The sequence below is a fragment of the Amborella trichopoda genome, chromosome 9, assembly GCF_054954075.1.
Source record: "Amborella trichopoda isolate Santa Cruz 75 chromosome 9, AtrichopodaSantaCruz75HAP2 v2.0, whole genome shotgun sequence".
In the NCBI taxonomy this organism is placed as follows: Eukaryota; Viridiplantae; Streptophyta; class Magnoliopsida; order Amborellales; family Amborellaceae; genus Amborella; species Amborella trichopoda.
In genome coordinates this window covers 38,543,558-38,568,789 of record NC_142344.1, presented here as the reverse complement: position 1 = coordinate 38,568,789, position 25,232 = coordinate 38,543,558, and the positions used below count along the sequence as shown (strand labels likewise).

At 35.9% G+C, this 25,232-nt stretch overlaps 1 protein-coding gene across 1 annotated transcript; it reads right to left on the bottom strand.

Annotated features, from left to right (window-relative positions):
* Positions 1 to 2,057: 2,057 nt before the first annotated feature.
* Positions 2,058 to 13,073, bottom strand: LOC18439043 (rho GTPase-activating protein 4). Its single transcript, XM_006849053.4, has 5 exons — positions 12,330 to 13,073; positions 8,163 to 8,283; positions 7,952 to 8,071; positions 3,279 to 3,509; positions 2,058 to 2,716 (listed from the first exon to the last, which is right to left on the bottom strand). Exons 1-5 carry the CDS (start codon positions 12,764 to 12,766, stop codon positions 2,201 to 2,203), a joined length of 1,425 nt encoding a protein of 474 aa, XP_006849116.1. The 5' UTR covers positions 12,767 to 13,073; the 3' UTR covers positions 2,058 to 2,200.
* Positions 13,074 to 25,232: the final 12,159 nt, after the last annotated feature.

Genomic DNA, 25,232 nt, shown 5'->3' with positions numbered 1-25,232 from the left:
ACTCCAATATTCCTTCCTAATCGATGCCCATTCAGCAAACACCACTCTAATTTTCACATATAATTCATTTATTAACAAAACTTTATCCTCACATTATCTTATATTTGTTTCTTTCCAAACTTCTCATACTCTGCATCCTTAATAATCTTCCAAAGCACTCTCCCTATTTCACCCACATTCTATATCTCCCACTATGTAAACAGTTCCATCAAACTCATCAGAACAGTGAGCTGCATATCCAAACACATCCACACCCATCTCCAAACCTAATTAGTATATTGACACTGAAGAAACGTAAGTGACCGTGATCCTAAATGCTTTTTAGCATAGGAAAGACCAGTTGCCACAGAGTCCCCATTTCTTTGTTCTAACAGTTGTGGAGGAGCCTCGTTTAATATGATGTATTTCTTGTATTCTAAATAACTATTGAATATATGTAGCAAAAGAAGCAGAGCGCAGTTACAAAATTAACACAAAAGTGAAACGGCATCAGGATCAATTCTTGTTTTTTCTTTTGCAGAATGCGAGAGGTTGCCCTTCAAGAAGAACTGAAAGAGGGTTAGCAAACCCAGTATGATATGTAAGGAGGGGGTGAGGTTGCACATACTTGCCATGAGACAGAGAGAGGGGATGTATTTCTTGTATTCTAAATAACTATTGAATATATGTAGCAAAAGAAGCAGAGCGCAGTTACAAAATTAACACAAAAGTGAAACGGCATCAGGATCAAGTCTTGTTTTTTCTTTTGCAGAATGCGAGAGGTTGCCCTTCAAGAAGAACTGAAAGAGGTTTAGCAAACCCAGTATGATATGTAAGGAGGGGGTGAGGTTGCACATACTTGCCATGAGACATAAGGGAGGGGCTACAACGAAATTATATAATTTTTGAAGGACCTATAAAATAATAATGTTTATGACAAATTCTCAATTGGAAAACCTATAGCCCACATTGTACACAAGTAAAAAAATCTATGGTGCCCACATGGTAAGAAAAACTATGGTGCCCACATGAATCATTCACAACTATTCGACAAGATCATGCTTACTGTTGGGTTTCAAGAATTGACCTTAAGGGTGTAGGACCCTTTGGCCACTAGCCTTTTTATTGTGCAGCGCCATGGTCCCATTCTCATTGATTACGTTTAACTGGACTCTTCCCCACAGTTCATGCTAATCCAAAAAAATCTTCTGAATTTGCATCAACACTTGACCTATGTGCTAGAGCTAATCAAATTTGATGCTGTTTTGAGCTTATTGCCTCTAGTGTAATTGGATCCGACTTACGTGACACTGATTTTATTGTTTGAGGGAATTTCCGTGGCTTTCTGCATATGAGCGTATTCTTGATTGGAGATGGATGTGAATAATTGTATATGGAGTTATTATGCTAATAAGCTCGTATATTTAATAACCTGTATCATATGGACAACCATTTTTTTTTTTCTTAGATCTTACATGCGTGCATTCTCACATGTCGACCATACATCACGTGAACAGAATGTAAGCTCTACGTCTCTCACACGTTCATATAAGAGAGTGAGAGAGAGAGAGAGTTGAGGTTAAATATCATCAGTTTTATCTAGTCCAAATGCTAATATCTTTGATGATGTTTTAGAATTGATCAAGAAAGTGGATATTTTCACCCTTGGGCATATGCATTGGATTCGCCCGTCCACTGCTTTTGCTTTCATTAGTTGGTTTTATTTTATTTTTCTTCTCAGTCCTTTCTTATTGACTCACGGATGAGCTTCTGTCATTTTTGCTTTCGATTCGTGGTTCTTAATATTTCTCTGAGAGTCCATCCTGTGGCTCACTTAAATCCCCATTTTCAGTCCATAGGATGAAAAGCAAATTTGAAGAGGGGACAGAAGTAGAAAAAACAGGAGCAGATAAAGAGTCACCCGGTATCTAAGTCTAGGGACCAGGCCGGGCCCAGTAGAATAAGCTGGCCCCATTTGGTTCAAGTTGGTCCAAGAGCCTTGGACCCATTGGAGCAATCCCTCATTTTCTTCTACCTTTACAAAAGAAAACTATCACAAGCCACTAACTCTACATGGGTTTGAAGCTCAAAAAACCCAATTTATACAAAGACGGATAACGATACAACAAAACTAAGCAACCACACTGCTAACAAACTAGAAAATAAAAATTTATTAAAAAAAATATCATCAGTTAGAAACCATTTGCCAAGTTTGAAGAACTCATGCAGCCCACACTTCTTCGCCTTCTATCCTGGAATTTACAATCTGGACTTCTCGCGGCTTCTTTGATAATTTACCCAATTGAAATACAGGGTGCCTGCAAAGCTTCTTCACTCCTTTCCTCAAGCTCATCCTGTCAAATAGGCCCTCAATATCACCACCAGTAAACCCATCTAATGACCCACGCTCCGTGCTTCCCACTTTACCCTCCACAGGAGAACTCCCACTGCGCACAAACTCCTCTTCCCCATCAACCTCATCTTGCTCTTGAAAACTCCGGAAACTATCCTCTCTAGCACTGGATGATCTACTGTGCTTTACTTGCAAGAACTTGCCCAATGAAGATCCATTTTGGACACAGCTATGGCCTTCAGTATTTGGAGAGTCTGAGCACAAGCTACACAATTTGGGGTCTCTGGCTGTCTCATCTCTCTCACGCAGAGTCATCACAATCAACATCTTAAGAAAGTTCATCACTTGAACTGCATGGATCAATGCAGTTAAGGGATCTGCCATCTGCAACAAGAAAGAGTAGACAAAGACAATGTGATAAATCGTATTTTCATCGTCTGGAAAGTGTACTACAGGACATGGACTGGGGAGAACTATAGTCAATTGAAGGGCAAAACAACCAAAATTACAAAATGGGGATCACCCTCTGATTAAACCGTGATGGAAAGACAGTACGGACCCAACATTGTGATCATTCTATACCCCTGGGTCCTACTCACTCCATTTTATTGGATGATCATGAACCCACCGACTATGGTTTATCACAGTCCACTAGAGAGTGGTACATCTGTCCTGGTTTATTTAACAAAGGGAATGTATTCCACAACCCATATCATTAGGGTATCAGCATGGATACAGGGGAGACCATCACCATCCCATCAATCGTCCGATAGTGATGAAGGGGGACTCTCAATTGAGAACATTCTCCATCATCATCCAGCCCATTGATAGGATGGCAATGACCCATATGATCACACTATTACCTTAATCATATGGGTCATAGTAATTTTTTCCTTTAATCAATTCATTTTTTATGCTGAGTAATGTGGGCATCATGATTCTGAACCTGTGTCATATTGGGAGCAAACACCATAGCGATATTGCGAGCATTCATCTTGTTCTGGTGTTCATGCTGCACAACATCGGCCATCAAGTTGATCGCCCAATTGAGCAGTGCCCCCTCAGTGGGAGGCAGGCTATGCACAAGCTGAAGACACTCTGCCTCTGTGTTGCAGTGCATCACCTGCTCAGGTGTCAAAGAGTCCAGTACGCCTGAAGGTAGTTCTCTAAACCATGCCTGAAGAGGAACAAGATGATTATCAGGTCCAAACTCAGAAATAATTTAGACGAAAAACAAGGGATCAATATGGATAGTATCAAGTAGAATGTGAAAAAAACAGTCTATTAATACTCCGGCTCAGCTATTAGAAACTCAGTGAATCCGACTTGGACTTGCCCAAGTCTCTCTGATCCGGCACGCTACCCCAACTTGGGTAACCTGAGTCTTTACAAGACTTACTGAGTCTCTGCAGTTATTCAGAAAAGTCAGTGGTTCTGGTTCGAGTCTTTGCAGGTCAGAATCGAGACCCAGCGAGCCCACTCAGACCCACCTCCTTCCTGGTTCCATGTTTTCAAATAATCCTCGACTCAATGATCTCTTAGGAGATCAGCAGATTGAATAGGCTCTGCTCAAGTTGGCACTCACTGAAAGAATATTGAGGCTCGTGTTTTCTGGAAACCATCAGCAGGAATTCTTTCGTCCTCCTTAAGAATGATGATGGGGGAACAATAAACATTTATTAATGGTTCTGTTGTTAGGTAACAGGTTAACTACTTGTTACATTCACACAAAAAAAACTACACTGAGGACATGTTTTGACAAGTAATTATTTATTTTTTGCCATGATTACCAGGAAACAAGAATTCGATAATCTAAGAACTACAGAATATGCTCCCATTGACAAGGAGCTTGCCATAGAAAGTAATTTGACTAAATCACCTAAAGAAAATGACACAAACTTGGTTCCCACTACAAGCAAGGTACCATACCTGTAAACTTAGATGCTTCATGACCTACAACATGAAGCTGCCAGATAACCTGGAATTATGTTTGTTGACAACCCTTAATGGCCTTCTGACACAGGGAAGATGAGGGAAGAAATAATTAAAATAAAAATCATAATAAAGGGTGAGAGTGTATACCCCCTCTCTTGATCTACCAGGAAGTCCACTCCAAAATATCTTTTCACAATACCCAGATTCTTTACTCAAATCAATTCTCTTTTGTTCGCAATGAGGAACTCCCTTCCCTTAATTACAAAATAAAAGAAATAAGATATAAAAATAATAAAAAAACCATAAAACTGTCTCTCTCTCTCTCACGCCCTCTCTCACAATTCTCTCAACCTATTTTTCCTCGCACTTTTCTCAATCTTTATCCACATTTGATCTTTCTTTATCTAAATTCTTATCTTTCCCATATCTAAATCCTTTAGATCTCTCAATTCTTATTCAAATCTCTTCTTCTTCTCAATCTCTTCTTCTCCCAACGTGAGGCCCTATAAATCTCCCATAGATCTCTATCTAAATCTCTCATGAATCTCTTAAGTGAATCTCCCAAGTCCATAAAAATAGGGGATCTAAATCCCTTTGCCTAATATTAAAACCAACCATATCCCCAAAACAACTCACACACTGCCCTATACAAAATTTAATCCATTAAAAACATTAAATAAAATTTTGATAACCCCAATTTTTATTTGCATCACCTTCCTAAATTCCCTATTTGTAATATTCATCAAACAAAAATCAGTTATCCATCTAAGCTGACAAAAGTTCATATTCTCTCCACTACATTGAACCTTTTTGCTCACACTACCAGTTTCTTTGTCCCAGCTGGAAATTGATCTGACATTCTGACTCATAACTTCATACACATCTTGCCTAGGCATAGCTTGAGCTGTCTATTACTACTCTCCACTCTCGGAAGTAACAAACTAAGAAAGGTATAGATTTTGGCAGGGGATCCTTTTCTATACATGCATGTCAATTTACTACTTAAAATATTTTAGAGTATTAGTATTTGGCACTATAGTATACCAATCTGGATGCAATCAGGCCCACCAGTTCAAGTAAAGAGTAAATGGATGTTTCCAGAACCACATTAGACTATTGGTAAATTGAAATAGAAAATATCCAAGCATAATGAAATATTAACAGGGTCATACCATGCAAACATTGCGAAAAAATCAAACTGCACTAAATGAGTACTCATGAAAAGAGGCTGAGAGGAAAATGTCCTTGCAAAATCAATTACATTAAAAAGGACAAACATACCTCCTATGAAAACTGTATAATGCATGTCCTTTGTAATGAAAAGAAATGAAAGAATGATTTTGAGGAATACATAGAGAAATACATTTAGCAGCCTGTGCCTGCTACATGTGTTCTCTATCTCAACCGTCAAAATAAGAATTGAGGAAGGAGAGGTTTCCATCTTAATCCAATGCTTCTCACCCTTCATGGCAACTACATGATAGTATATTCAAAAGGTGTCTCCATTCTCTTTCTAACCATGAGTCTGTGACACATATAAAAATGTTATGAAGGCTAGACCAAATCGGCCAGTATCTGATTAGGTCAACCCTCAAATACAAAGGATCAGGTTCAACTGATCAACAGATTGCACCATTTAAACCCATCCTATATTCCCTTTTCACGAACATTTTATATTTCGGTTTTCATTTTTTATCGATTTATTTCTTTAGATTTTGTTAATCAATCAAACTAGCAGGATCAGATTCATACAAGTCTTGCATTAAGATAGTACATTCACGACTGTCAGCCCCTCCCCCAAAAGAATGCCACATGGCTTATATCCTTCATTTGAAACTGTGTAACTATTGCTCAAGCAATAAGATTCTTCAATAGGTATCACCAAGAATAACAGTATCACCATTATAAACTAGTAAATTAGTAGTCAATGTGGAGGATAGATCAGAAAAGAGAACTGCCAGATACCCAGCACATGTAGCAGCTGCGTGAAATTTCTCAAATCAGGGTGAATGTGTTTGATACCATACAATTACCTTGAAACGACAAAGTAGAAAGAAAAGAATAGAGTAATAATTTAAGTGCCTCGTGCATTTAAACCTCCAAACCTAAGTAACTGTAAACAACCACATTCTTCATTCCAAGCCAATAGAGAGGTAAACACTGAATAAACAAGCTAATAGAGAGTTGAAAACTAATCAAACAAAAAGATCTTCCCATTATGAGCATGTGGCATCTTTGCTACAATACTTAGAGGGAAGTCTTACAGTTAAAACCCTAAAACATATTCCTGATAACCCTCTTGATGAATTCCTTCATTGTCCAACACTCCATGAGCACTAGTCTCAACCTGACATATTCAACAACAATATCCTTTCTAACCATGAGAGCATCTAATTCAAATAAGATGGCCATCAAATGTCATCTTGCTTTGCTGCTTTTTATTAGCAAGTTTTTCAGAAACAACAGAAATCCTTTGCTCAGCCTTTTGTGATCAAGTAGGAAAGAAGACTGGCAAGATGCCTAAAAGACTTGAATGGAATGACTTTGGAGGCAGCTTGCCATTGGATACCTTTTTGTCATGGTAGACAACTAGTTTTGTTTGACAAAGTCCAAGGATGGTTGCTGCACATATGAAGAAGTAGATCTCGACATGTCACAAGTAGGAATGCAAAATGTAGGATGGAGAATGAGGACGAAGGTATCAAAAGGAGTGGAACTAGAAGAATAAGGGAACTCATGCACTTTGTTGCTTGAAAACATCAGTCGATTATGCCCATGAAATTATGATATATGTTCATGAACTTCGAGATGATGAGAGATAAAGATATGAATTGAGAAATCCCTTCAAAATGGGGCACTCCTTAAAACACTCAATGCAGATTTGGATTCCAATCGATATTTACAAGAATGGTACATTCATGTATTAGAATATAATGCATATAATCTTTATTGTGTGCAATGCTGAACTACATTTGAGATACTATATACATTGGAGGAGTCCTTGTAAGTCATGTTCGTGGAGATTGCAGCATTGTAAACCAACTTTATATTATTTGCTATCATAACTATGATGGTGAAATCAATAAAGAGAACCTAGATGAAGTTGGGTCCAATGTCATAATAGTGGTTGCCAAAATATGTTTTTTTGAAATTTATTGGTTGCCAAAATATTGCACTACTCTTGCTGCTTATATGATTTCAATTGTCAATGTCCAGTAACTACAATTAAAGAAATCCTAAAGGGAAACTAACCTCCATTTATGTGAAAGATATCAATAAATATTCTATATCCCTTGCTGCTTATATAATTCCAATTGTCAATGTCCTGTACCTGCAACTGTAGAAATCCTGAAGGGGAACTAAATACTTCAATGTATGTGAAGATATCCCAAAGTCACATAGAGAACCAAATCTTCTCGAGTAATTAATCCTAGTATGAAAGATTTGTTCTACGTATCATCCATGTTACAAACAAAGATGGACAAGAGATATGTATCGATTATGAACAAAATGTCAATAGATATATATGTATACATGCAACCTGAAGGAAAAGTTTACACCTCACAGCAAGACCTATATGCAAGTATTATTTGATTCTCTAGCTCTATATGGAAGATACAACCAAATGCCAAGATAGAACCTGTGAAATCATCCAGATAATATTAAGCATCTCACAAGAAGTACCTTTATTAGTCCTGCTAGACAATGTAAATCAATGCCATGTGGTACAATTCCTTTGCTTAACTGGTTCCTGACATAATCCTCCTGGCCATTCTCCGCATTAATTCTAAATATGCCTTCTGCCTTCAATCAAAACAACGAAATAAACAGAATCAACATGAAGATTGAAGTATGACACATGAGGTATCAAACAACTAGATAAGTATGGACATACTTGAAGTCCACCCTGTGAATACAAGCGCCTCTGTATCAATAAAAGTATTGTTGGCACACTGTTCCCTCTAGCATCATATGAACATTGCATAGACTCTGGAGAAACACCAAATACACTTGCACTACAAGAAATAGATGCAGTTAGGTTCTATATTATCAAGAAATTGCTCACATAATCTAATATTCTTGTTTTGATTCTATAAAGCATTACAAATTTGTCTCTTAGCAGTCAAAGTAAACAGTGATAATGCAAAAAGCATCAGCAAAAACAATTGGAATTTGAGGAACCTTAAATGCAAATCTCAAATAATGGTTAAGTATGGGCAAAACACATAAGCATTGAGGAACATTGATTGCAAATCTCAAGTTTAGCAGCGAATTTGACAAAACTACCATGAATTACCACTTGTGAACTTCCATAAGGGAAATGGCAATCCAAAGCAGGCATTAGGCCTTACAAATTCAAAAGCACAAAAACAACTAGTTTTATGAATCATTTATTATTAAAAACACTAATATAGGAGTTTTGGAGAAAAGATGGAGCCAATTAGAGCATTCTACCGCACACTACAATACTGCTAGAGCTTCATGAACTAAATTTTTCCTTACAATTTATCTGTGTCTTAACTATTCTCTCAGTTAACTATTAACATATATGCTATTTCTAGTTGGAATTTATTCATATAATGATGCTTCCTGTTCTTTAATGGGCTGTCACCAATTCATTTAACATTTTCTCTTTAGTAACACATGCACAATCTGATCATTGTCAGTTGGATTTATGTTAATTTGAAAACCATTCACAGTGAAGATCATTCTAAATTTGACTTGGCATATTATTACACATCAATACCCAGAAACAACTATAGAAAGACTAGGGAAAAAGAAGCATTGACAGGATAGGTCTTAAAGGCACTTGGAAGAGATTCCATTTTCTTTTGCCTTCTTTGGTATAATAATTTGTCCAAAAAATAGTTACCTGGCTAGGCTAGAAACAAACACCGCTCCAGACTCAAATCACTCACACAAAGAAAACTGAGCCATACGGCCAAAAGAAAAACATTGAGCATGAGTGATTCGGACAAATACATTTCTCCAGATGTAAGAAACAAATTAAAATAAAATATGGTTCTAACCACATATGTTTTACGTACAGCCACCATCATAGCCATATGAAAGTATTATAATTGCAGCAGCAAACAGAATGAAACCACCTCAAATCAGGGAACTTGGATAGTACTTCAGGCAGAACCAATACAGCATGATTTGTCATTAATTCAAAGCCAACCAATCTGAGTATAAAAGTCTCAACCTCATCCAACAATACCTAGTGCCTCACAGTAAATTAAAGGAGCTGTTCTATTTTTACAATTAATGTTGAAACTGTCCCATCATCAAGGAGCATTTATATAATCATGGGCAATGTGAGTTAATTATTCACAGTTGTAGGTACAAAAAATTTGATAACACAATTCTGGTAATTCTGGTAAAAGCATCCATATGGAGCTGTATTTCATCACATTCGTTATCTTCTGTTTTGCATTAAATATACATGTTTCTAAGAGGACTATGGACATATTTTACAACACATAGTTAGTGCTAAATAAATCATGAAAACAGAGCACCTACAATTCTGTATTTCCATTAATACCCCTACAAGTAATAACACACATTAGCATTCCATGCTAGTGAGTTGATGCATTAGAAAATGTGCACTGAATATGCCTCACCCAATTCACTTAGTCAAAATGTCTGCAACTTGCTCTCTACTAGGACGATATGGAGAGATGATGCTCCCTTCTGTTACATTCTCTGTGACATAAATCCAATGAACCTTAATGTGTTTTATCCACTCATAACCACTGGTTTCCTGGCAATTTGAACAATACTTGTATTAACAATTAAGTGATTTGATACTTTTGGACAGGTAAGAAAAGTGACAGTACCAAGATATCTAGTGGATCCTTGTATGGCTTTCTATCTATCAACAAAAAGTGATTTGATACAAATGACAAGTTCCTTAATTTGTCCCTTATAAGCTAGCACTTTGCCACTAGATTAATTGCTTGCATTATGGGATAAATGTAGCATTTTATCTAGCATCGTCACTTCGATTTTCTGGAATATTTAGCTTCTTCAGATCCTTTATTTCTAATTTTGGCATAATTAGTGCTCAATTATCTATCCCTTGCATTTCAGTTACTGTAACCATTATGTGTTTCCACATGCAACACTACTAGCCCAGGTCCTTCACAATCTTTAGATAAATCAGAATGGAATGCACTAGCTTTATGGAATCCAACCTTCATCATTGCATGGTAAAAATTTTCAGAACACAATCTTGGTGTTGCTATAGGCCATCAAAGACTTGCTCTAACTTGCGCATCATCCCTTGTGCTTCTCTTAATTGAAAGAAAGAATAGAGTTCTTTGTAAATTTGTTCCTATATTTCTCTTTTAAGATATGGATTTTCAACATCTAGCTGAAGAAGGGGCCATTTCTTTGACACATCGATAAAGAGAAAAAACCTCAATGTTTTGATTTTGGATACAAGTACAAATGTTAGAGGGAGCCAGCATAAAACTTTGCTACATCTTATCAGCCGACCCCAAATAATTGGGATAAGGCTTGGTTGATAATGACACAAGTAAAAAAGTAGCAACAAGGTCAACTGATGATCTAAAGGCTCTCGCCCTCTCCTTAGGCTCCCTATAAACATGTGGACCGCTGTTAGACTAACATTAATAGCACCTAATGTTGTATTGACCACAGAGCCAGCGAGAGAAGTATGTAAGATTTGAGCTAGGCAAAGGGGGGGAACCAAACCCAAGGCAAAGTCTACTAAATTGGAATTCGATGGATCACTCAGTGCTTACACACTTTGCTTGCCCCCATCTGGCAAAGCTTCCACGACTACGCTTCACTAGCGCTTGAAAAGTGGGCTTGAGAGAGTTTCTCTTTCCTACTCGATCATATTCCCAAGCACATGAATGCACACTTGGGCATTCTACTTATCTATGGTTTCATCTTCCTAGAGTTTCACCCACCTTCTCTCCTTCATCATCTTTCAATTCAAAGGATGGTGATAGTAATACTATGGTTTTCCATTGTCCATTTGGTTATAGTAATACTTTCCCATAGGTTTTATGCCGATGTAGGTCATGCCCTTGCACAAATGGGCAAGTTGATAGGGCTTAGTCAAAAATCAACTTATATCAGTGGCAGAGTGGCTCATCATGTCAGGAATGGGTCTCATATCGGCCAACTATGATCAAAACGGTCCCAGCTTTTTTGTCTTTCCCTTTACATCAATAACCGAAGGATTGAACATGTTTACAATGTATCACCAAGAATATAGTGAGCAGATCACTTGGATCTTTATGTTAGAATAAAATCATTCCTTTCACTATTGCTGAAATTTCAATCCCAATAATAAGGCTTGTAAAGCATCTGAAAATTAGTTTCTAAGGAAAAATTGGTCACAATGTATCCTAGTTAAAAATTCCTACATGTTCACAAAACGTGAAAGATCTATAACCCCAAGGGACTTGTTAAAACATACTTGTAGTAATCAGGAAAGTCCAAAACTAAGAATGTAACTTTTGAGTTGAAACCCTTCTGTTACTGGCCATTTATAGCCTTTTCTAAGCTTACAGGTAAAATTATAATTCGGCTATCAATCTCCTCCACTTGTGGCATGCCATTGCCTTTGTTTCAAGCACCAGTGAAGTAAATAATTTTTCTAATCTAGAAATTCAAGCTTCAATTCCCACTGTTTCTGAAAAGACAACCACAGCAGTGAACTGTAGAATTATTTGAGTATCTAAGTTTACTTAAAGACCTGATGTTAGAGATATCCACATTTTCAATAAATTGAGCGTACTTTCGAAATGAATAAGACAGAATTCCTTTGAATTAATCTCTTGCTTAAAAGCTAAAACCACAAAAATAGAACAAATTGATTAATAAGGTAAAACCACTAAACCAATTTCACTTCCCTGAAAAATTCTGACCCAAATCAAACATCCACACTAAGAGGGTATAACATACCAAAAACCAACATGCAAAAATCACTTCTCAAAAACCACAAAAACAAAAAAAACACGCCAAATTAACACCTTAAACTCTTGCTAGAATAAGAAATAGGGAAAAGAGCTTTGAAACCGACCTGGCACTTGGGACCCTTTTGGGAAGTTCGGGCTCGAATTCCCTCGGCAAACCAAGAAATCCATTGAATCGATCGAACGTAACGTGTGCAATATGCCTCACATTAGTAGGCCAACTTATATCCATTGAGCAAATATCCTCTCTATCTACACTGCAAGTTATCAGTGATTTCCTCAAAGCAGCCACAAGAATGTCCAACACAGGAAACTGATCCCTGTTTCTCTCTTCCTTTCGATCCCTTACGCTTCCCTCAAAGCAACCAGGGCCTACGTCCCCACCCCAACTCGAGCGAGAAACTATAAAAGGGGACTTTGGGTTCACGAAATCCTCATCTTCTTCAGAGACAAACCCATCATTTTGCCCAAAGGAGCTTGCAGAGGAATCAAAATCTGTCTCCTCATCTTTGCAGGGGAGCTTGGAGTGAAGGATCTGTGTCATGGTCCCCAAAGCAACAGCAAAAGTGAAAGAACAAAAAAAAATTGTTGCAATTATGAGTGAGAGAGAGACGAACTTGAAGAGAATGAAATGGTGGGGAGGCTGCTTTTTACATGATTGGAAACGGAGGAGAATTGTAGAAGAATCGCAGAGAAGAGAGTCATTCAGAAAAACAGAGAGAACAGAGTGAGATTGCTTGAAATGGATGAAAGGTGCGATGATGAGGAGATAGAATTGGTTTGATTGGGACTTCGTTGGTTGACAAATATAACGACTGAAACGGGCCCGTGACGCCAACAAAACTAGGACGAAGCAGGTTGAGGTTTGGGCTCCTCCATAATATAAATTTCTCTTATGCCCCTATACTATGAATTTTTCTACCCAAAAAGCACGACAAACGCTGTACTTGGTGCATTTGACTAGACAGTTACATGTCTCTTTCATTTGGCAATTTCCTCAAATTTCCATCCAATCCGAACGAGTTTATATGAGGGTGGGGTTTGGATAAGTATCAATTAGCTTCTTTAGTTTTGGTGAGAAAAAATGGAAAAATTTAGTATTTTGGTTGATTTGGTGGAAGATTTTGGATTTTTGTTTTAATATAATAAATTAAATATTTATATATAATATATAAAAAAAATTATAGAGATGTTAAGCAACTCAAATCTGACAGAAACAGGAGCACCGAGCTTCACTTCACTTCGATCTACACCTAAAATCTGAAAGCGTCAGCCTCTATCACACAACCCTGGCTTGTCATTAGTTACCCTCAGCCGCTTCACCTTGGGGCCTACTATTTACTTGCAAAAAAATTATTATTTTTGCCTTGGACCTTCTCACGGGCTCTAACCAACCCGACCCGTTAGCAGACCTGAAAGTACTGGATGCGACCATTTCGTGCCAATCACCCGTACACCAATTGTCGTTAGTCAGTTTACGATGTTACAAAATTCCAAATATGAGTAGAATCCCATTAAATCCAAATTGTTTTACTCCAAATCTTGTGGACTACAAAATTTCTCTACTAAGGACAAGAAGACATCATGTTTCTTTAATTAAGCGATAAACAAAAAGCAAAAGGAAAAGTATATGCAGTGTCTATTTATTTTTGGTATAAAATCACTTTTTAGCCAACAGATTTTAGGTGGTTGTAAATGTGTCTTTTACTAGAGTCTAAGCTCAAAAAAGATTTGTCAAACTTCGTGTGACATACTTTAAGCCGTTAAATTTGAGATCTATAGCTAGTGATTTGTGATCTCCTGGTATTGATAGTAAATGCAATTCTATATTATAAAAAATGTAAAGTTTGGAGATGCTTTTTATGGCATGTTTGGCAACTCGAATTTCGATGTCAGAAATTGAAACTTTCAAGGTGCAATTCTTAGTAGTAGGGTTGGCAACTGGTTGTGTATGGGTCGGGTCCAGTTGGAGCCGGACTCAAACCCAGGCCCGAATAGTTTCGGGTCCAAGTTTCGGATCCGGATCTGACCCGTAGGGTCCAAAAGTTAGACCCATACCCGTTGGGTCGAAGGTCTATCCTGTTGGATCTCAGGTCTATCCTGTTGGATCTCAAGTCTATCCTGTTGGATCTCAGGTCTATCCTGTCGGGTCTTAGGTCTGGTCGGGTCCATTGCCACCCTCACTATGAGCTTTTATTTGTTTTTACCCATTTTTTACCATCATATAACCATATTATTGGCAACAAGGTCACAATCACCTGCCATTAGATTTCAATCTGTCTGATTTGTCGTTTAAATATGACTACAAGTTCTTATTGTATACAATCTTTAATACGCCCAAATAAATAGGGCTTCAGGTATTTTATCTCCAACAATTTACGGGTACAAGTCGGGACCAACGGGAATCGGATCCAAACCCGAATAGTGCTTGTGTCCAGGTTTTGGACCCACACTCGACCCACCATGTCCAAATATTGGACCCACACCCAGACCCACGTCGGTATACCCGGTGGATCCCGGGTCGGGTCTATATCCGGGCCCCTGGCCACCCTTACCTAGTAGGAACTGCACAGCACCGAAAGTACGCACTAGTCAAATATGAGAAGCGCGCACCTCCCCCACCAAAAAAAACCAGCGGAAGTGGCAGCTTATCATTGAATGAAAAACACATTTTTCAGCCAAAGCTATTTATTTATTTATTTATAATAAACTTTAGATGAAAGTTTTTGATTGAGTGCGCCTCATGGGGTTGCAACTAAAAAGTACGAAACATAATTTGCATAAAATGACCGATGCGCATTTACCCAAATTTTAGCTAAATCTCATGTATAGAGAAAAACTAAAATTGAAATACTTAGTCGTGCTCTCCAAATTTAAGTACTCCAAGTTTAGAAACTTCTCGATTTGTCAAATCCATACTTCCTTGAAATCCCATAAACTATCAAACACAATATTTTATTCATCCAAAAACAAGATTTCTAGCTCCTAGACTCTAAAACTTGCCAGCTTTTCAGGTTCATTAATCAAAGAATTTCATTTCAAGCTTCTAGCGCTTCTTTTACCGTATATGTTGTCCCTTCCTTCAGGATCTTTATTGCATATTTTTTACAGGGTGCGGTTTGTACGGAGCCTAGGCTTTAAACAATCAAAATAAAACCTATCTTCAAATAGTATCGAAAAATACGGTTTGAATACTGAAAGTTTTTTTGATAGCCTTAAAAACATATTTTCATATTTATTTATAAAGTTTAAAGCTTCAAACATAATGTAGATCGACACATCTATGAAAACTTGAAAATCTTAAAAATTGACAGTTTAAAATGCGTTACAAAATACATTATTTCCAAAACATGAAATCTATTTTTTTATCATGTCCATACATTTTAATATTGAGATGATCAATTTGAAGATATTTGGGCATCAAAACAACCTCTTCTAGTGAAATTTATGTGGTAGCCTCCAATTTCATTGTTTATATAAACTTTTCCTCTTTTCTTTATATATTTTTTCTTTGACATTTTCGGGATTTCTTTAGTTTGTTTTATTAATACTTTAACCTTTGGAGGGGCTTCTAACATTTGGCTGAAGGTTATTTCGGAAAATTTTTGTACTAAATTTTATTTTTCAAAGGGTCAAATGAAACTTAGGGGATTTATAGCTCCATGAATATTGTTTACTTTCAAAAAGTTTTTAACGAAACATTTTCTGGTGCTTAGGAGCTAAATATGTAGGTAGTTACATGTAAAACCCCAGTTACAAAGTGTTTTCTTGGGCTTGATTTTTATGGGAGAAATAAAATGTTGTCATTATGTAGAAGCTTGGTATAGTTCAAGGCATTCTCTCTCTTGAAAAGGAACATAAGAATAATTAACCTTAGTAATGTCCTAATTATAGCTATAAATCTTATTTTAATTCTTCCATTCCTTTATTAAATAGGATAACTTCACATTTTGATGGATGAGCTATTTTACTAATCTGTAGGCCACAAAAGGGGGTAATACATGCAATCCAGTTATGGGTAATAATTAAAGGCAAAGCTTTCTATGTTCTCCCTACAATTTCTATTCTCCCCCTTATCCAACCGTTCATTTTTGAATGGAGGGTTAAGATTGCCCCAATCACAATGTCACATTTCTATACTACTTTATTTTTAATTTTTTTCTATAAACTATTTTGACACCAAATTTTGGACGTCCATTCTTCTATTAAATTCGCACTAAGAAAAAATAAAAATAAAATATTTTCAATAAAATAAAATAGCCAAAATACCTCTAAAAATTTCAAGGGGTATTTTGATCATTATTTTTTATCAAAAAATTATTCTTAATATTTTTTATAGGTGCGCCCCAATGAGAAGATAGCACATACCACATTTCATATTCAGAAAAATTGTATTAAAAAAAATAAAAATAAAATACTTTGAGACATCGGATTTAAGATCAAAGGATGAGTGGCTCTCTTGATAAAAAATGGACGACTGGATAGTAGGGAGAGGATAGAACTGTAGGGGGAACATAGACAGCTTTCCCATAATTAGATACTTGTTCCACTCTTCGTCTTGTGAGCACTATAGAAAGCTCACTTGAGAGCATTTATACTTTCTCCTTGCAAAAGACTTACAGAAATTTTTTTCAACCTTGAAATTTTGAAATTTGCCGAAGAATGGTTATTTTTTAAAATTTTGATTTTGAGTTCTTAAACACATGCATTGAAAATTGGTCTTTCCACTTAATTACGAGGTGTTATATTTTGAGGAACATGAATGGTATGTTGGATTCTTCTTTCTTTTGTCCCTCTCTTTTGCCCCTTTTTCTTTTTGAGGTTGGTCGCTAGGTTCAAGATCTTCCATCTTGAATTTTGAAATCCTAAAAATATTTATAAACAGAGTTTTGCTAAAGGAAGGGAAGTGAATGGAGGAAATGTTGCCATATTGATATATAAAGTGTATGGAGGAAATGATGCAGAATTGATATTTTTTTACTTCTGATTTTTTGAAAAAAGTTTATATAAGATTGATACATTAAACTGTAGAATTAAGACACACCTCAAAATTCTATCAGAAAAGGCTCGTTTGACATTGAAAAACCATCTAATTGATCATATTGAGCTCGAGATGTATGAATATAGAAAAACAATAAGATAGATATGAAAAAATAGAAGAAGAATTCGAAGTCCCAAAGTAACACATCTTGCAACACATCATCTAAATCGCCCATTTTCAAGATTTTTATAGATCTGCTTGATTTGAATCGTTTTCAGAGTTTAAAATCTTATAATTAGCAATGAAAATAGATTTTTAGGCCGTCTTAAAATTTTCAACACCAAAATTATATCTTACGACAAAGTTTGGAGGTGTGCCTTAATGTTTCAACCTTATACAACCCTCACCCTTATTATTTTCCTCCTTCAGGCTCTCTATCGTTACTATTGGGGTTAATGGTCATACGTAAATACCTGCATTCATCAAAACGTGCAATTATAAGAGCAATTATGATCAAATATACTAAAGTTCGATAGTTATGTTTCTCTCCATCACCAAACTTCTTGCTTATAGGGTCGAGATCGAGAGAGAGTGTTAGTGGCATTCCCGTAATTTTGAAGGAAATGGGTGTCTTTCATATCATCAATGTCGTGGTCCACTATTCGCCCGCTACACCTTGTCGCACATGCCATTTTGGGTCATAGAAAGGGAGGCGTCTTCACAACTATCTACTTGGTTTATAAGGATGTAGTTTTTACAAGGCCTAGGATTTATGAAAACAAATTAAAGCCTCACCTTGATAAAAAAATCACTATTTATTTTTTCTGTTAAGTCAATGAGGGAGAAAGCCCCTTACGAATTTTTTATTAATGAAAGATAAAATTACAGTGCTTTATTTTACAACCCTATAATAGGGCAGTTGCGTAACATTAAGAAGTAAAAGAAACAGAATAAAATCTGGAGCTCTCGAACACCGCATTTTTAACAAGAGTATCAGCCACCATATTAGCCTCACAAAAAATACGGCAAATAGACCATGAGTGATTTACAAGTCTAAAGTTGCAATTAACAGCTAAGGTATGAAGGGCCCATAGATATGTATAGGCGCCTTGAATGACTTGCACAAATAGGGAGGAGTCACCTTCAATCTTAATGGAAAGTAACCCATCTACATTATCAAAAATCACCATCACAGCTTTAAAATTAATTTTCAACACCGATTATGAAATTTGAAGCTAAACAATAGTACAAATCTCGTAGAATTGTGAGTACCTATTTTTAAGGTGAAATTGATGGTCTAGTTTATGTGGTACAATATACACTCTATTTTTTAGGGCTTAAATCTTAAATTTTTTTCATAACCATAATGGCCAAGGCCTTGATTGATTTGAAGGTTTTTCAACCCCAAAATTATAATTTTCCGTCAGCAAGGTTTTACTTATCTTGATAAGAGCTGCAGCCCTATCATAACATTTTCAGGGTTGTAAATAGTAATAGGATTGATGTGGACCTACCCTACCAATAATCCGTCGTGGCATGACCTTTCATTATGGTTACTTGCTATTTCCATAAAGGTCACATGTAGTTACAAACCGACGTGTTTGTGACCATATCACAAAGATATAAATGATAGCACGTGAATTGAACGCAAACCAAAATTGCAAAAAGGTTAGAAAGAAAATTGGGTGCCACGTGAAAGAATATGTACTTAAAAATAACATTATTATAAAAAAAAAGGTTTTGGGTTGCATACATTTGGCATGTTTTATAGAAGAAGGGACAACATTACATAACTACCCAAAAAGAGGGAGTTTTGGGACCATTTACCTTTTGGCATGGAAAAGTAAAAACAACCCCAACATCAAACACGCTGTTTATGATAATTTTATGAGAAGGAATTAGTAGCGGGACCGAATTAGTTTTTACAAGGAATTGATGCCAGCCGGGTACTTGCCCTAAAATTTCCCTTTTATACTATTTTTTTTCCTTTAGCCTATCTAAAAAAAAACTATTGTTTTTTTTTATTTTTTAATTTTAATATTTCTCTAGATTGCTGATTCAGACCAATCTAATAGCTATTCGACGACCTGATATAGATCTATCAGATAAATGATCAACCCTACCAATTTATGTTTTCGTATAAAGTGTCCAATGTTGTATCCCTTTTTTTACACGTTTTGTTTTTGGATTGTGGAGTTTCTTCGTTTAGAAAAGGCATTACTTATTTTAAAAATGAGAATGTTTTAGAATTAAAAAATAGTTTCAAATAAAAATGAAAAGCATTTTTATTTTCTTGCCTAGGGCTTAAATAAGTCACTATTCCTACAAATAAAAGTATGTTTTTATTTGAAGTATTAATAAACCTTCAAGGGTTTCTCCCCTCCAAATTGTGGACCCATTGATTGATATCTTACTTCTTCTCCGAAGTTTTCCCTCTTCTCTTCCCTTTTTGTTGTGTAAGATCTTTTTAGTTGACTATCTTTTATTCTTTTTTGTTTCTTTTTTTTTTTTTGCTATTGATAGCTTGAATTATATTCTATGTTATTTTTTTTAATATAATGGTTTAGATCATGGTACTTCCATTGTCCTAACACTTGAGTTTTACAAGTTTTGGATGCATGTACTTATATTTGATAGTCTTTAAGTTTTATAGTAATTTTGGCGTGCAAAATGCAGTATTTGTCTTTGCTTCAAAAAGTTTACATAAATTTTTTTTATAGCTTGTATTTGTTTCTAGCAATTTAAGACCACTCATGAGGTAACAATATGCTTATAAATCCAGTCCGTACAGATATTGGGATGTGAGCGTTAATGACGATAACATAGATGGACCTAATGAAATTGACTTCAAGAATATGGTGCCTTATGAACCCGTCTTAAAAAAGGATTGATCGATTGAGACTATAAGTGATATGATTATATGATTTTGGATGAATATATTGGGACCCTATTCAATAGCCATGTAAAAAAGTTGCTACATTTTGAATTAATTATTAGTTAATGGTTTAGTTTTCCACTTTTTTTTCATATTGGTATAATGCAACCTTATATTTGACTACAAGAAATTCTTGATGAATAAAAATTTGATTCATAAAATAACATATTTTGGAATATTAATTTAATATATTTTTATTTTGATGCTTTACTAGTGTTGTGACATATGAATTGTTGTATATGAAAATGCATATGTGAATTATAAATAAATTCCAATATATGCATTTATAGACATATATATGTAGACACACAATATTGTACATGTAGAAATATTATTATTCTGATATTAACGTTTCTGACATTTGTATCAGTGTTATCAATCAGCCACACTCACCCGTTTCTAGGTAAGATAGATTAGAATACAATATGAATTTTAAATAAATTTGGAGAGATGCCCTCAAAAAATTGGACCATGTAGAGTAGAGAGAAAATTTAAACTAAAGTGGGCGTAGTCAATTGACCCCTTGGAAAAAATTGAGTGGGTCACCCATGACTAAGTACCCCACTAACATAGACAACAAAATATAATAAATTTGAAAAGATAGCTCTTCAAACCTCCCTCTTTGATGCAAAAAAAAAACTCTCTCTCTCTTGAATGGTAACTTAACACTTTCTATTAATCCTATATACAAGTATGCGAAATTTACAATCATAAGAGTGTGTATTATACTATATCAATCCTATTAATCACCATAACTGTGTGGTCAATTACACCTTATAGAGAAAGACGGATTCCACAATATCGAAACAATCCGCTTATCAATTAGTGTGACAATGCCACACTAGCCAAGATTCACAAGAAAATAGAAAGAAGAAGAAGAACCAAGATGAAGTGGAAGAAAAACTTCATTAAAAAAAAACATGGGGTACACAAAGGCATTACAATCTCAACACACAAGATTAACCTTAACACATGTGACCCAGAGGTACACAAAGGCATTACAATCTTGACATACAAGATTAACCTTAAATATGTGTCCCTAGTTTCCCACCGCACACCTATCTTTAAATAGAGGTTCTTACAACCATATTTCCTACAATAATTTCCCACTCACAACAATAACTACTAACTTACAAATAACTACTAACCGTCTGGTAGTTTTATAACTTCTTACTACACAAACTTACAAGTGCAACATCACTACATCACTCATGATAAAAAAAAAATAAAGACTAATATAATTTCTAGAAAATACACTTTCACAATTTTAACACACCTTTGGTTAATGCATCACCTTCCATACTGGTCTAGGAAGCAATGAGTTAGTAGTATTTCCTCCTTGTTTATAATGTCCTCCATTTCCACCAAAATTGGATTGAGTCTACAAGGTGGACCAACTTCACCCCTATATCAATCTCATATAAGGTGGACCAACTTCACCCCTATATATATATATATATATATATATAGGAAAAATCTTGGGTGAGCCCACTAGCTCACAATAAAAAAAGAGCCCAAGGGTCTAGATTGAATCTGGGCCCGATTTGACTATCACAGATGTCCGGTAGTGTTTGAATTTTAATTTTTTTTTCTACAAATTCAAATCACTTAAAATTTTAGTTGTGTGTTCTTTTCATCAAGACGCACCTAATAAAAATATAAAAAAAATAATTTACGAAAACAATTGATCAAAATACCTCCGAAACATTTTGGGGGTATTTTGGTCAGTTTATTTCATATAAAATAGTTTTTTGATATTTTTCGAAGATTCACCTATTTTTTATGTACACACGCTTCAAATTTTAAGTGATTTGGATTTGTAGAAAAAAAAGTTAAAATTCAAACACTACCAGACATCCGTGATCATCAAATCGGCCCAAATTCAATCTAAGCGGTTGGACTCATTTTTTCCTATGAGTTAATGAGCTCACCTTAGCATCTTATATATATATATATATATATATATATATATATATATATATATATATATATATATATATATATATATAGAGAGAGAGAGAGAGAGAGAGAGAGAGGGAGAGAGAGAAAAGAATGATCTTACAGGACCCTCTCCCATCCATGTGTGTAGGATCCCAAAGGATCACCATTAAATTTGACACGGATCTATAGAAAAGCCAAATCCCACACCCATGTGATAACGTTTCTAAAAATTCGTACCAACTTTAATGGTGATTTTTTAGAGTCCTACACACATAGGTGGGAGAGGATCCTATAGGATCATTACTCATATATATATATATATAAGTTTTGAGGAGAACCAGGCCGGGACCCATACCATCCCAGAATTGATTCAGCCTGATGGATTCTCAGCTAGATTGACGATCCAAATTGGAAATAGCCGAGTTTTAGAACATTGAGCAATACAAACGGTATCATGGCCGTATTTCTCTCTTGTTAAAGAAAACTTGGTACTATTTGTGGTGTGACTACGCATATTGATGGTGTACACCCGACATTAATCTAGCTTACATAATGCTTTATGAATTCTAAAAAAGATACGCAGTTTGCACAGTTGACCAACTCCTCATGTTCTATTATTAATAACAAAGGTCTAGCATCTGACCAACTCTTGGATGAGCTCTTATGTCAGGGTTTGGTGCTCTATCAGTGCCAACAAATGCACGCGAGAGGTAGTAATGGCTACTTAATTCATTTTTAAGTAACGTGTCACTGCTTTTAGTGTTTGCTTTTAAATTTTGCTTGAAAGTTTGGTGTGCCATCGAAGTGAGCCATCGAGCCTAATTTGGTTTAAGATTACATTGTTATTATTTAAGTGATAAAGAATGAGCGTGGATTGCTTTTAATATAAAATTGACGGTTTGGCTCGTGGACTTTGGGGGTTTTGTTGCCCCCAAATTCAAACAAAATTTCAATTTGAACCACGTACACTTAATCCATCGTACTTCCCTTTCAACCACAGTGTTCACTAGGGCTGTTAATGAATCGGGTCGGGATTCGTACTGGGCCTGATTCCGGTGCTGCTTATCAGGCCGGGGCTTGCCTTTAATGGGCTGTCTCAGAAAAACCCAGTGGGCATGACTGGCCCGGCAACCCGAGAATGCCTCTAGCTTGCCAACAAGGTTTGGCTCGGCTCAATATGGCCCGGCCCAGCCCATTTACCTTTTTTTTTTTTTCTTCAAATCTTCACTTTTCAAGCTTTTCTTATTTATAATAAGGCAAAAATAAATAAAAATTAATACATGCTAAAATATTTTTTAGAAAATTTAAAACCCACTCTCTCTCTCTCTAAAAATCCAGTCTCTTTCTAAAACACATTCTCTCTCCAAAAATTCTCTCTAAAAGCTCAATTTCTCTATTTATCTCTAAAAGGTCATTCTCTCTCTCGAAACTCAATCTCTCTCTAGAGACCAACTCACTCTTTCTCTCTCTAAAAACTCATCCCCTCTTTTTCATTCTAAACCTCCAACCTCTCTTGCCTCTCCAAAACTCATTTTCTTTATCTAGAAACCTAATATCTCTTTCTCTCTCTAAAAATTGAATCTCTCTCTAGAAATTCACTCTCTTTAGAAACCTATTCTCTTTCTAAAAACCCAATCTCTCTCTAAAATCCATTTTCTTTCTAAAAACCCAACCTCTCATTTTCTCTAAAAACTCATTCTGTCACTATAAAAATCAAATCTCTCTCTCTCTATAAACCCAATCTCTCTAGTATCTCTAAAGCCCACTCTCTTTTTAGAAACCCCATCCTTCTCTCTTGAAAAACTCATACACACTCTCTAAAAATTCAATCTCTCTCTAAAACTTGCCGGCCATATTTTGGATAGAATTTTTTACAATAAAAAACTATTGTATAACAAACATGAAAAAACAGAAAAAATTAATGAAATCTTATAAAACTTTCACAATAAATTTTAAAAGCGACATGGAATTTAAGTTTCAATTTTTGGATGGTCCACTAAAACATGGAAAACTAGGATTGCATGAGTTCAACTAGTTAAATGCCAGTCTTGATCAGTTCGGTGTAAATCCCAGTTTAGTGCTTGCAACGAACCAGACATGGTTCCGGACAAACAGCCGGCCAACTCCGGTTTTAATGACTTAGGTTCCAAATATTACTCATGTTTGTACGATGTGAATATGTGGAAGGCAGGTATTGAACGCATTAGAGATAAATGGTATTTAGCACACCATGGGACATCCATCCTTCGTTTCAAATGGCAAGAGGTGTTGATTAATGGTGCCTGATACCGTAGATATCCCAATGCAATGCAAACAATAACAAAAATACATGCACAACAGGCCGGATGGGGTCATATACCTTTTACGGATCCAATCCCTTATTTCCGATTTCTCCCATTTGCCTATATCGAATTCAATGGCACCTCGTGAGTATGCTCTTTTGATTACCAAAACCATGACGTCTATTAACACAAATCTTAAATCTCGATGGACAGTCAGAGAGTTTTTACTTTCACTTGGAAAAAACATTATTGGTAGGGTTTTTTGGAAGAGAGGAGAGAATAGAGAAGGACATAAGTCTCTCAACATTTTTAGAGAAAAAACAAGAGACCAAAGCCTTGGAGGAGATATGTACTCTCTCTCTCTCTCTCTCTGTATGTAAAAAGCCATTTTTACAATGATCTCCACACCCTTGATTCCCTCAGCATGTGGTTATCTATGCCTAATTAGAAGACAACCCCATTAACCACATGGAGTTGTTCTCATCAAGATTGGATAAGTTTTCAATAAAAAACTCTTACCCAAGAAGATACTCTCGTTCTTCCAACAATAATAAACATTCTGATTTCATAAAGGTCCACCCACCCACAAGGGGTGAACCATCCAAATCCAATCCCTCCCACTCACCTTCATGTAAATATTTTGATCCTTTACCCTTAATTCATGATACATCATTATTTAAGAATTCTCATATACATTGAAAGAAAAATGCAGTGAAAGACCTTAAAGGAGTAGTGCCCATGGCAAAGAACATGTTACATCTCTTCTCTCGTATTCAAAATAGCTCCAGCTTGCCCTAGATACATTTGGCCATCCTGATTGAGCATCTCGTCTAATCCCCCATGAGCTATGTGATGCTCAAGAGATTACTAA